This window comes from Mastomys coucha, unplaced genomic scaffold, assembly GCF_008632895.1.
Source record: "Mastomys coucha isolate ucsf_1 unplaced genomic scaffold, UCSF_Mcou_1 pScaffold1, whole genome shotgun sequence".
Classification (NCBI taxonomy): Eukaryota; Metazoa; Chordata; class Mammalia; order Rodentia; family Muridae; genus Mastomys; species Mastomys coucha.
The window spans coordinates 12,239,173-12,251,800 of NW_022196891.1; the positions used below are offsets into that span (position 1 = coordinate 12,239,173).

The window sequence follows — 12,628 nt, forward strand, 5'->3', positions numbered from 1 at the left end:
AAATAGGATTAGGTGAGTTCATGGCTTGTATTAAAAAGACTATACATATCCTGTCACCCTCATCATTTTCTAAAACACATTTATTGTTTGGCTAATTAAAAAATCTTTGTCATGAAAACCACATAAATCCTGAAGGTCTGCCTATTAGTGGCAATGCAGGGGAGGGGACTATCTTTAATAGCACACTAAGTAGCCTAGGCGGTTATCAACTAGTGAGAATCCCTTCATGCTAAACACTTAAGCAGAGCAACTGTTCGACTCTGGTTCATCTTCAGGAGGGTTAAGAAACTGATGTTGTTTTCCTACATCAAAACATGTTTGTCCACTCCTTCTCCAAATAATAGGAAAATGTGATTTTCTTCAGACAGGTTTGAAGAAATTAAATCAAATTAAACTGAATATTCCATTGTTTTCATTTTGCCTCTGTTTCATTTCATTGATTAATTTTTTTTTTTTACAAAGGGAACATACTTACTGCTACATTTTTTCATGTGCATGCACGGTGTGAGTGTTTGTGTGTGTATGTGTGTGTCTACATTTGTGTGGGGAGCTGCATGTTCATGTATGCAGGTGTACAGTTGAGGACCAAGCCTCAATAGCTTGTGTCTGGTTGTTCTTTGTTTTATTTGGATGCAGCATCTCTCACTGATCCAAGTGCTCTCTGATCCTATTAGTCCAGCTTGCCACTTTGAATGGGGAGCCCCTTGGCTCTGTTCTCTGTGCACTGAGATTACAATTAGGTCAACACATCTGCCCAGGATTTTCGTGAGTACTGGGATCAAAACTCAGGTCTTACACAGCGAGCATTTTACCTAACGTTGAACCATCACCCTAGAACTATTTTCTTCTAACTTTATCTTACATGTAAATCTTTATAAAAGAGAAAAATTCTAAAGAATGAACAAGAAGTCCAGTTGAGGACTGTTGGCAATAAAAAGCACATTATGAATGTTTGAAAGCTTTTATTTCAAACTACTGAACATCATTCATACATTACTCTGCCCATAATAATTATATTATTAACTTTATATAGTTGTTTACTATACAGATATACTGAAGGAAAATGCTACATGCAGAAACAAGCACACAAACCAACCTGCCTTTAAGTACTCAGAAAAAAAATATATAACATCATACATCCATTTTCTGTTAAGGTTTAGTATTATTGTGGTGACACTATTTAAAACCACCTGGAATTTTTATCTCTTAAGAACAGCAAATTTTCTGATATGAGCAGCAGGAGAGACTGGGCATGAGATGAATAGTTCCAGAATTGGTTTGCATTTCCGAGGAAGTAAGATGTGCACCTCTTTCAGTTCTGAGGAGTTAGCAGAGGCAGGAGCAGTGGTTTGGACTCGAGTGTGACAAGGAAGCTGATAGGAGCAGCACTCACGTACTTCAGCTGAAATCTCAGGGGACTCAAATGCTTCCTTCCACGATTATACATCTTTATTGAATTTGGTTTGCCCTACTATAGACCAAGAAATACATACATCATACAATGTATTTGATCAAACCTATCCTCTCCCTTCCAGTTCCTCTTCTATGCCCCCTATTACTTATCACTCCTAACATTACGTGTTGTTGCTGTTATTGTTGTGTGTGTATACTTTTTAAATCCACTGAGCTTACTCAGTAACTTAATGTCATCTGTATGAACATGGCCACCAGTCCATCGAATGTGCTTATATAGATTCTCAGGGGCACAATCCCTGAAGTAAGATGGAACTTCCTCCCATGGAAGCCATCAGTTGCTTCTGATGACATCCCCTGTCTATGCCTGAGATTTTATCTGTCTTGCACTTATAGCTGCTGTGAGTTCATAAGTGAACAGTCACACTTGGTAAACACTATTTCACGACAGACATTAACTGCCTCTAGCACTTAAGGCCTTTTTATGCCCTCTTACCAGATGATGCCAGTGTCAAGGGGAAAGGAAATCTTATACAACTGGCCCATTTAGAACTGAGCACTTCACATTCTCTGTTCTCTAGATGTAGAACAGTTCTGAATCTCTGTATTAATCACCATCTGCTGTCAAAAAAAAAAAAAAAAAAGCTTTCTGATGAGGGTTCAGAAATCTATTGATTTATGTGATTTATGAGCATAATGATAAAATTTGAGGGGGCAGCTTATTACTATGTTCCCTTAGCAGAATAATAGTGCTAAGCTTTCCCCTATGGCCTATGATCAAGGCAGCCATGAGCTCCTGACCCAGTTAAGAGTAGCAGTCATGTTATATCCTGTAGAGCGGGATTTAAAGCCTGACCTTGAGTTTTAACACAGTTAACAGAACTAGCCTTTGGTTAGGTCTTGTGAAACGGTATGTCCTGTCAGAAAAATGGTTTGTTATTCCCATGCCACTCATGCCATTACTATAAGAGTGAATATGACTTGCCAAGGCTGTAGTTATTGTAGCTCACATGGTTCACAGCTAGTTATGAATGATGACTACTTTTCCTCCCTCTTGGTAGACTTTATATCACCTTCCAGCACTGTGAATGCTAGTCCATACAGATGAATCTTCAAAATCAATTCAAGTTTGGTCTCTCCATGTCTTATGACTCAAGTATATTGAATATTCTACAATAATGTCTTGCCTTCAAGATCTGGAAGGCAACAAAGAACAATGTCAATAGCTGTAGTTTTTTAAGGAAGTATGGAATCCCACTGAACAAACTGATTAACAGTTAACATATAGGTAACCAATGCTTAGTGCTGATCTTTTTATTTGAGAGTCTATAGTATTCTGGGAAACATTGTCTCCCATTATAGGCTAACTACTGTCAAACTCACTTTGTGTATGTGTATGTGTATATTGTAGGAAGCTTCAACAGTAATAGTTTTGACATAGCCTTTTCAAGGTTCATCATGCTTTTCTATATTCCATTACCCTACCCTCCCATCTTCCACCCCACTGAACCCTTCCTATTCTCTTATATCCAGCTCTTTTTAATACCCCCAGCATTCTAGCTTCATGAGTCTGTGTGTGGGGGTGTGGGTATATTGATGTGAGACAACTTCCTAAAATTAGATCCCTCTTTCTATCATGTAATTCTCAAGATTTAAGTCAGGTGGTCAAGCTTAGGAGCAAGCCTTTTTCAAACTAAGTCATATCAGCCTGAGATTTTCTGGGATTTAGACACATTATTTTTCTGACATAAAATAATCTCCAGGAGCTGAAATTTTCTGAACTGTGTTTGTATCCTGGTTGTCTGGTTTTTAAAACTCTGCTACTCTTTCTTCCACTGTCAGGAAATGGTTGCTATTTCTTTCATAAGACATGATAAGCAGACTGACCACAGAAAATTTCAGTATAAAATAGCTGGATCAAAAAAGTATTGATTCTTACCCACACTGTTGGCTGGCTCAGTCTTACAATCACATGAGAGCTCATGATGTGTACCAGCCTCTTCCCTAGGAATCATTCAGATCATCTAGGTGTTGTTTATTGTATCTTTCACCGGAAAGGGAAAACTATAGGCAAGGAGGTAATCAGAGTCTACTTAGAGCTTTTATTCTTGAGAATTTAGTCTTGTGGTCATAGCTGTAATACTATGGAAATATAAATTGCAAAAAAAGAAGGATATCAATCACCCCCTCCCCCACACACACATACGTGCTGACCTCTGACTATAAAAAAAAAGTGTAGAAACAGTATACCATAGTACCTACCTTGCTTGTGTCATGCCAGACACTAAGGAGGCTATATTTCAGAGTAGATGATAATTATGAATCTCTCTTCCCTGTTTTGAATCTTGTTTTGTTAGTGGAAACAAAAAGAAGCTTATTAAATAAGAATATTACAGACTAGCTGATGCCAGAAGATAGTCCCCATGTCCTACATATGTCTTAAGATCAGTAAGAATTCTGCCTTTCTTCCTCCACCTCCATTATCAATACATTTAGTCTTACACATTGAGCAACTATGCACTGCGAACCAGAATACAGAAAGTCCATGAGTTAAGCTTGGGTGAATGAATGTGTAACGGGGACCAGAATATAGAAAGTTCTTCAGCTACCAAGCAGAAGTCCGAATAAATACTCTTCCACTTGGTAGAAGGTAAACAAGTATCATGGGAATGAGCATGCAAGTTTTAGGGAAAAAAGTGAGTCTATTAATTATTATGCTATGCTTGGTAGTATTTCCCCTCCTGTTCTGAGCAAAAGGACTAGCAAAAAGGTAGTTTTTCACCAAGTACTCTGCAAGGCCCCTCACCCTAGGTTCCACAGGACTTGAGAATTCAGAAGTCAGTATTTTTTATTTATTCATTTATTTATTATATTTTATTTATTTATGTTTATTTTGATTTACTTTTTCTTACTTCACATGGCGACAAAAAACCTTGAGGCTTCCAATTCTGAGAGAATGAATATTGGTTATCAACAAAGTTCAAATTTCATGAATTATCCTGGAGTCAAGTAGTTGTTCCAAAGTCCTTATGAGTCTTAGTGGAGTGGATGACCCATGAAATTTGCCAGGCTTTTACATGAAACGTAGTTGTTCATATGCCATTCCCTCTTCTGTTTCCTATGCATGCATGATTCCATAAGTGTCTGCCTCCCAACTTTTCAGATGGTCCTGGCCTTTCTAGGTTATCCTGGCTGCAGGATTCAGCTTTCCTGTCTCTGTCTTTGAAAAGCATTTCTGAGCACTTCCCCTGTGCCAGCATTGTTACTTCTGTCTGTCTCCTGTAAAGGTGGTGCCCATGCTTTCTTTGAACGTTTATTTCCCTTGAATCCAAAATTCTCCACATGGAGAATAAAGGTTAAATGAATAAATGATGCCCATGGAAGGCTCAATGAATGTCTTTTTTTTAGCTTTGTATCCATAGTGAGGTTTAAGTCCCCTAGTAGGTATGTAGTACTGATTTGGACAGAGAAAGGAAAGCAGGAGCAAGTGAGAAAAGAATGGAATAATGAAGGAAATGAGTGACATCATAATCACAGTGCTTTCCCTGAGCCTCATGCCCTGGAGTACAGGTAGAATATGGGCTTTGAAAGTCCTAGGAGTTTAAGCTCAGAGGCAGGAACTCTGTCTTAACTGCTGAATGTAATTTCATGGACCTTTGACATAGGAAATGGTGACTTTCTAAGGCATTATTAAAAGTCTCTTTGTCATTCTGTTCCAGGAACTGGTGGTTGGTCTCCAGCAGATTCCAATGCCCAGCAGTGGCTCCAGATTGACCTGCGAAACAGAGTAGAGATTACAGCTGTAGCCACACAAGGAAGATACGGGAGCTCTGACTGGGTGACAAGCTATCGCCTGATGTTTAGTGACACTGGGCACAACTGGCAACCATACTATCAAGAAGACAGCATCTGGGTAGGAAGTACTTTCCTTTTCCAGTGATAAAGATGAGATGTGTAAATGTTAATGAGTGAATGTCTCTGTCATCTTACTGTAAACAAACTGTGGGGGCTTAATCATTGTCCTGTGTCCTTTCAGAAATAATGAACATCTAGGGCCTGATAACAGAGTAGCTCTATCCCAAGTGAAATCAGAGTATCAGTGTGTTTCACCCTTTCTAGCAATTTCAATGATTTTTAAGACAAAGTCTGTTATATCTTCTATAAAAATAGAAAACATGATGACAAAAATCTAATTGTCAGTAATACTCTTGTCTCTGACTATCTTATTTTCTTTTGTCCATTGTACTGTGGTAAAATCCTGCCAGTAAAAGAAATATAAGTGAGAATATTCTTATGGTTCAAAGCTAGTATCTATCCCAACAGAGAATTCACAAGTGTAAGTGGCTGGTCACATAGCATCCATAATTAAGAGGAGTAATGAATGCCGTGCTATTGCTCTTCCCGCTTTCTACTGAATCCTAACCAGGGAATGCTGCCACCTACATTAGGCCACCTACATTAGGCAGGTATTCCTATATGTATTAGGATCATCAAGATAGTTCCCTAGAGACAAGCTCAGATGTTCAACTATCAGCTGACTCCAATTTTATCAAATTAACAATTAACATTCACGTTCATAATGGCTGAGGATATTTCTGCCAATATATATAAGGTATGTGTGTATGTATCCATTTCCATTACTTGCTCAAATAACTAAACTATGTGACCTGTGCAAGGCTGCCTGAGGAATGTGTATTCTTCTCTGAATGTGCCAAACAGCTACCATTCAAGGTTCCAAAAACATTAAAATATAGAAAGATGGCAAAGTCTAGACTTACGTAAGACACATGCTGTAAGTTATAAAAGAGTACTTTCTTTCCCACTGAAGTCCCACATTTGTGAACTTCCTGTAAATAAAAGTTGTCAAGAGACCATAAGAGGAAGAAAGCAGGGACAAGAGGCACAGGGTGGTGCTAAAAGATGTCTCTACAGGCTGGAGTTTAGGTCTTGGAATATGTGGTACCCAGCAGGAACAGTGCTTACCATCAAAGGACAAGGACAGGAGTTCAGATCCCTATAACCCACAAGAAGGCCGTAAAAATGCGGCAACCCGTAGAGTCCCCAAGAGCATGCTGGCTAACAAGACTAGACATAAAGATAATAGACACAACCTAAATAGATAATGAGAGATAAGAGACCAAAAAGACACCTGAAGACAACCTCATGTAACCACACGCTGGGTCACACCTGCGTGAGCATGCATGCGTATATGAAATTACATGTACAAATGAAGAAAGAAAGACAATGCTTTGAATATAACAACATAAATAAATGTTAATTTTTTCATTTAGGAGAAAAAAATCACAAATTTCTTCTAAAAGAACATAAAATGTGAACCCATGGTAATAGAATAATATAGTCTTTCCCCTTCAAAGAAGCTGTGTCTGCAGCCTTGACGTCAGTTACTTCATCTTTCAGTATTAGCCCGATCTCATAGAAGAGAGTGTGTTTTAGCTTCATTGATATTTGCTGCTGATTCACTATTTGGATCTCTAAATGAGACCAGGAATAAGGTAAATATCCCAGTTAGTTAGCAAACATGGACTATTGTCATCTTTACTTGGGTCACATATGACGTTAGCTGCAATACTCTCACTGAGCATGGTTTCTTGACAAGTCCTACATGGTCATTGAAGAGATTGTGTTGCATAGTTCCTGTGCCTGTAACAGAGCCAGCAGGGCGTGTATCTCTAGGAGTTGTTGTTGAGAATGAGGCTTGTTTGTAAAATATATATATGTATGTATATATATATATATATATATCTATATATATATATATATATATATATTCACACACACATAACTTCATGTTATTCCTTTGGGAAATATTCTCCATGTCAAGGTTATCATTGAAGATCCTTTCTGCCAGAGTTAATGATTCTATGATAATCAACAAGATAATCAACTCTATGATAAACAAGAGTCCAAGAGGCAAGGGTGTATCTTAGTGAAAATGGTAAATGCTTTGACCTTCAAGGCTATGGGAAAGAATTCTGAAACATGAGTACAAAGATATATAAACAGGATTCCTCAATTATGCAAAATATAAGATATAAAATTAGATATATATAGGAGCTTCATGGACTTAAAAGAACAGAGACAGTTGCAGTATGAGCCGGCTTGTCAGAAAGATACAAAGGCAGGCAGATACAAAGGCCAGCAGACTCCTGAGTTCAAAGTCAGCCTTGGAAAAAACAATTTAGGTCCAGATGTGGTCAGAGTGGAGATCTCAGAGCCAGATCCCACCCAGTTAGCTTATTGTCAGTGCTTACAAAAGCAGGCAGATCTCTCAACTCACTTGCAGTGTTAAGAAAACTGAGCTTGTTGTCTTTTCCTAGGAGTCAAGGTGCTAATGGCATAATTGCTGACTGGTTGAATAATCAAAAGAGAGATTAGGGCTGACAAATTGATATGTAAATAAAAGACTTCAGGCTTTGGTCTGCAGACAGAGCTGAGCTGTCTGAAGATCTTCAGAGAAAGTTTTGTAAAGCAGGAAACAGGCTGTCAGCTTGCACCCCATCATTTGACTTGGAGTAATTTCTTTTGCTGTTCCCAAACACCACTTCCTCAGAAACCCTCACCAAGCTGAAGCCGGTCCTTGGCAGTTTATCATTTTGAAAATTGTCTTAGAAGGCTATTCTGTCTCGTTTCTCAATATTGAAGTTCACATCAATTTTTACAGATTTGTGCCTGCTTTGCTGTTGAGTTTGAAGAGAGAAATAAGCACTCCTTCTGCCAGGGAAACAATTTTAAATTTTTATGTTGACTTTAGGGGTGAAAATGGATGTGGGATCATTTATTTTCTCTGGAGTTTTACATCAGCACTAGTTGTTTTCAGACAGAGTTGCAGTTTTGAATTATTTTGTTTCCTTGTTCTCAAAAAAAAAAAAAAATCCAAGTTTCATTTTCTTCAGATCTAAACATATGTCTTTCAGCCTTTCTAGACCTCAGGAGACATTTCAAGGAGGTCTGTTTCTGTGTTTAGTAACAGCTGGCAAAGGACTCTAAAGTTTGCTTGACCTGTTGGCTCACTTAAGTTTCAAGAGTTTCTTTGCTTTTCCTTTCAAGGCCAGCACCACACTCTTCTACATGTACAGAAAATGAAACCTTTACACATTGGACTGATGTTAGGGTGTTTAGAAAAAGAACTGTGGAATTGCCAAGGTTCTTAGAGCTATAGGTTGATTGGGAAGCCTGCTATCACCCTATCCTATCAACCCTCACCAGCCTTGACAATGACCAGGCACCATTAGCACTATTAGTCAAAATTAAGTTTTATTTCTAAGTACATTTGACTGTGAAATTATGGTCTGTTTTTCCTTTCTTACTAATTTTATTTCTTGCCTTAAGTGAATTGTGAACCTTGTCACACCTATTTTGAAATAGTAGCATTAAACCTAACTTTATTTATTTATTTTTTATTATTAGATGTTTTCTTTATTTACATTTCAAATCTTATCCACTTTCCTTGTTCCCCTCCAATAAAAACCCCTATCCCCTCTCACCACCACCCACCCTCTCATGTTTCCTGGCCTTGGCATTCACCTACACTCGGTCATAGAGCCTTCAAAGGTCCAAGAGCCTCTCTTCACATTGATGACTGACTAGGCCATCCTCTGCTACATATGCAGCTGGAGCCATGAGTCCCACCATGTGTACTCTTTGGTTGGTGGTTTAGTACATGGGAGCTCTGAGGGTACTAGTTAGTTCATATTGTTGTTCCTCCTAAGAGGCTGCACTCCCTTCAGCTCCTTGGGTCCTTTCTCTAGCTCCTTCATTGGGCACCCTGTGGATGCCCAATTGATGGCTGTGAGTCTCTACTTCTGTATTAGGCACTGGCAGAGCCTCTCAGGAGACAGCTGTATCAGGCTCCTGTCAGCCAGCACTGGCTGGCATCCACAATAGTGTCTGGGTTTCGTAATTGTATATGGGAAGGTCCCCAGGTGGGGCAGTCTCCAGATTGTCCTTCCTTCAGTCTCTGCTCCACACTTTGTCTCTGCAATTCCTTCCATGGGTCATTTGTTCCCCCTTCTATGTAGGATCGAAGTATCCACACTTTGGTCTTCCTTCTTCTTGAGTTTCTTGTGGCTTGTGGATTGTATCTTGGGTATTCCAAGCTTCTGGACTAATGTACCATGTGTGTTCTTTTGTGATTGGGATACCTCATTCAGGATGATATTCTCCAGATCCATCCATTTCCCTGAGAATTTCATAAATTCATTGTTTTTAATAGCTGAGTAGTACTCCATTGTGTAAATGTACCACATTTTTTTGTATCCATTCTTCTGCTGAGGGAACTAGGTTCTTTCCAGCTTCTGGTTATTACAAATAAGGCTGCTATGAACATACTTCAACAAAGTAGCTGGATACAAAATTAACTCAAGGAAATCAATGGCCTTCCTCTACACAAAGGCTAAATAGGCAGAGAAAGAAATTAGAGAAACAACATTCTTAACAATAGTCACAAATAATACAAAATACCTTAGTGTATTCTAACTAAGCAAGTGAAAGTTCTGTATGACAAGATGTTCAAGTCTCTGAAGAAAGAAATTGAAGATCTCAGAAGATGGAAAGATCTCCCATGCTCATGCATTGGCAGGATTAGTATAGTAAAAATGGTCATCTTGCCAAAAGCAATCTACAGATTCAATGCAATACCCAACAAAATTCCAACTCAATTCTTCAAAGAGTTATAAAGAGCAATTTGCAAATTCATCTGGAATAACAAAAACCCAGGATAACAAAAACTATTCTCAACAATAAAAGAATTTCCGGTGGAATCACCATCCCTGACCTCAAGCTGTACTACAGAGCAATTGTGATAAAAACTGCATGGTATTGGTACAGTGACAGGCAAGGAGATCAATGGAATAGAATTAAAGACCCAAAAATGAACCCACACATCTACGGTCACTTAATGTTTGACAAAGGATTCAAATCCATCCTGTGGAAAAAAAGACAGCATTTTCAACAAATGGTGCTGGCTCTACTGGCAGTTAGCATGTAGAAGAATGCAAATCGATCCATTCTTATCTCCTTGTACAAAGCTAAAATCCAAGTGTATAAAGGGCATTCACATAAAACCACATACACTGAAACCAATAGAAAAGAAAGTGGGGAAGAGCCTCAAGCACATGGGCACAGGGGAAATTTTCCTGAACAGAACACCAATAACTTATGCTCTAAGGTTAATAATTGACAAATGGGACTTCATAAAATTGCAAAGTGTCTGTAAGGCAAAGGGCAAAATGGCAACGAACCAAGTGGAAAAAGATCTTTACCAATCCTACATTTGATAGAGGTCTGATATCCAATATATACAAAGAACTGAAGACGTTAGACTCCAGAAAACTAATTAACCCTATTTAAAAAATGGGGTACAAAGCTAAACAAAGAATTTTCAACTGAGGAATACCCAATGCCTGAGAAGCACCTAAAGAAATGTTCAACATCCTTAGTCATCAGGGAAATGCAAATCAAAACAACCTGGAGATTCTACATCACACCTGTCAGAATGGCTAAGATCAAAAACTGAGGTAACAGCAAATACTGGCTAGGTTGTAGAGAAAGAGGAACACTCCTTCATTGCTGGTGGGATTTCAAGCTGGTACAGCACTCTGGAAATCAGTTTGGCGGTTCCTCTGGAAACTGGACATAATACTACCTGAGGACCCAGCTATTCCATTCCTGGGAATGTATCCAGAAGATGCTCCAACATGTAATAAACCTAACTTGTCGCGACCACCCTCGACCAGGAAGAATGACGCAACACACTCTCGGGCTCTTCTCCAGCAGTTTATTCAGGAACCTTGAAGAATCTTCTGACTGACCCCGAGGAAAGCCAACCCACAGGTTAAATACTGTATGGTCAGCCAACCAGGTAAAGCCACGTGGTGCTATCTAACAGGCCCACATAGCGGAAGCAAGCCAGTTGACTCAGCCCATAACCAAATAAGGAGTTGTTTACTTCAAGAGTGCTCGCCATCAGACTGGTGGGGGGCGGCGGCCAGCGCCATCTTTGAGGTGTGGCGCTTCACAGCTCTCCACACTAACTTTAATTTATATACTGCTAAATATAAAATTAAGAAATTATCAACCAAACATATCTGTATCTATGTATTGCAAAGACTGTCTAAACTCTGAAATGTGCTAGGAGAGTATATCAATGTAGTATTTTCAAAACATTTCACAAAAATACGCGAATGATCTACTGAGCCGTCACTTAGCAATACCTCCTAATTTATTAACAAGCTAAGCTCCTGGCCAGCACCTGATCAGTGAAGGTATCTCAGGGACAGATTTGACAACAAATTTTATATGCCTCCTGGATCTATATTGTCTCTAAATTGTAGCGCAAACATGCCAGAGAGATACCAAGATTAAAGTTCTAACTCTGAGCAGTGGTCTGAGCCAGAATGATTTGCTTTTTGTGTCTTGGTAGGGTACATTTGAAAATTAGATGACAAGCTGCAGAAGTCTGTTCTCTTCCACTCTGTGTGTTCCAGGAATACACCCCAAGTAATTAGGCTAGAGGACAGGGCCTTTACCCTCTGAGCCACCTCCTGAGCTCAGTACTTAGGTCTGCAGTGTGGCAGGACACATAAACCACCTGCCTCTCCTGCCTGCTGTTACACATCCATCAAAAGTTACACTTTTTTCTGTGATTCATTCCATGCCTGTCCTACTTGATGACTTCAAAGTCACCTAAGATCTTTGATGACATCAACACTGCCACCCCCTCTTCATTGTGTTCACCAAGAAAACACACAACAAGAAGCACAGTTAACTTGTGTGAGTTCTGGGGTCTGAAATGTCTTTGCCTTCCAATGACTTGCTTTCCCTTTTCAAATCTGGTCCCCACGTTATCTTTGTGATGATTTGCCTCATTTATCTTTTGCAAAGGCACTCCAAGAACCCATTGCAGGTCCAGATTTCAGATGAACATTTGCTGCTGGTACCTTCTGTTTTGTATCATGCATATATTTAGTTGACCAGCTGCTCACATCTTCCTGCGCTCTACTCAATCCATGAAAGACCACCTTGGATTTGACGCAGATCACTTTTTCTAAGAGGGAAGAGATCTACTCATTCTTTACATGACAACATGAAAATTGTTTTCTGAAGGATGTGAAGAAAATGGAGAAGATTCCTGGGGGGCAAGGGAAGAACTTATAGAGTGAGGTACATGAGGAAACAAAGAAGTTTGCAAGACAGT

The 12,628-nt window shown here is 39.2% G+C and overlaps 1 protein-coding gene across 5 annotated transcripts in view; it reads left to right on the forward strand.

Annotated features, from left to right (window-relative positions):
* Nucleotides 1-12,628, forward strand: part of Cntnap5 (contactin associated protein family member 5) — a 910,241-nt gene that overhangs the window by 201,631 nt on the left and 695,982 nt on the right. For 4 of the 5 annotated variants that reach the window (XM_031380047.1, XM_031380056.1, XM_031380065.1 and 1 more), the window contains exon 3: nucleotides 5,133-5,326. In XM_031380047.1, the coding sequence (XP_031235907.1) occupies nucleotides 5,133-5,326 (194 nt within the window). Of the gene's footprint in view, nucleotides 1-4,996; nucleotides 5,054-5,132; nucleotides 5,327-12,628 lie in introns of those variants that run through there. The other variant, XM_031380071.1, reaches the window with a different exon arrangement.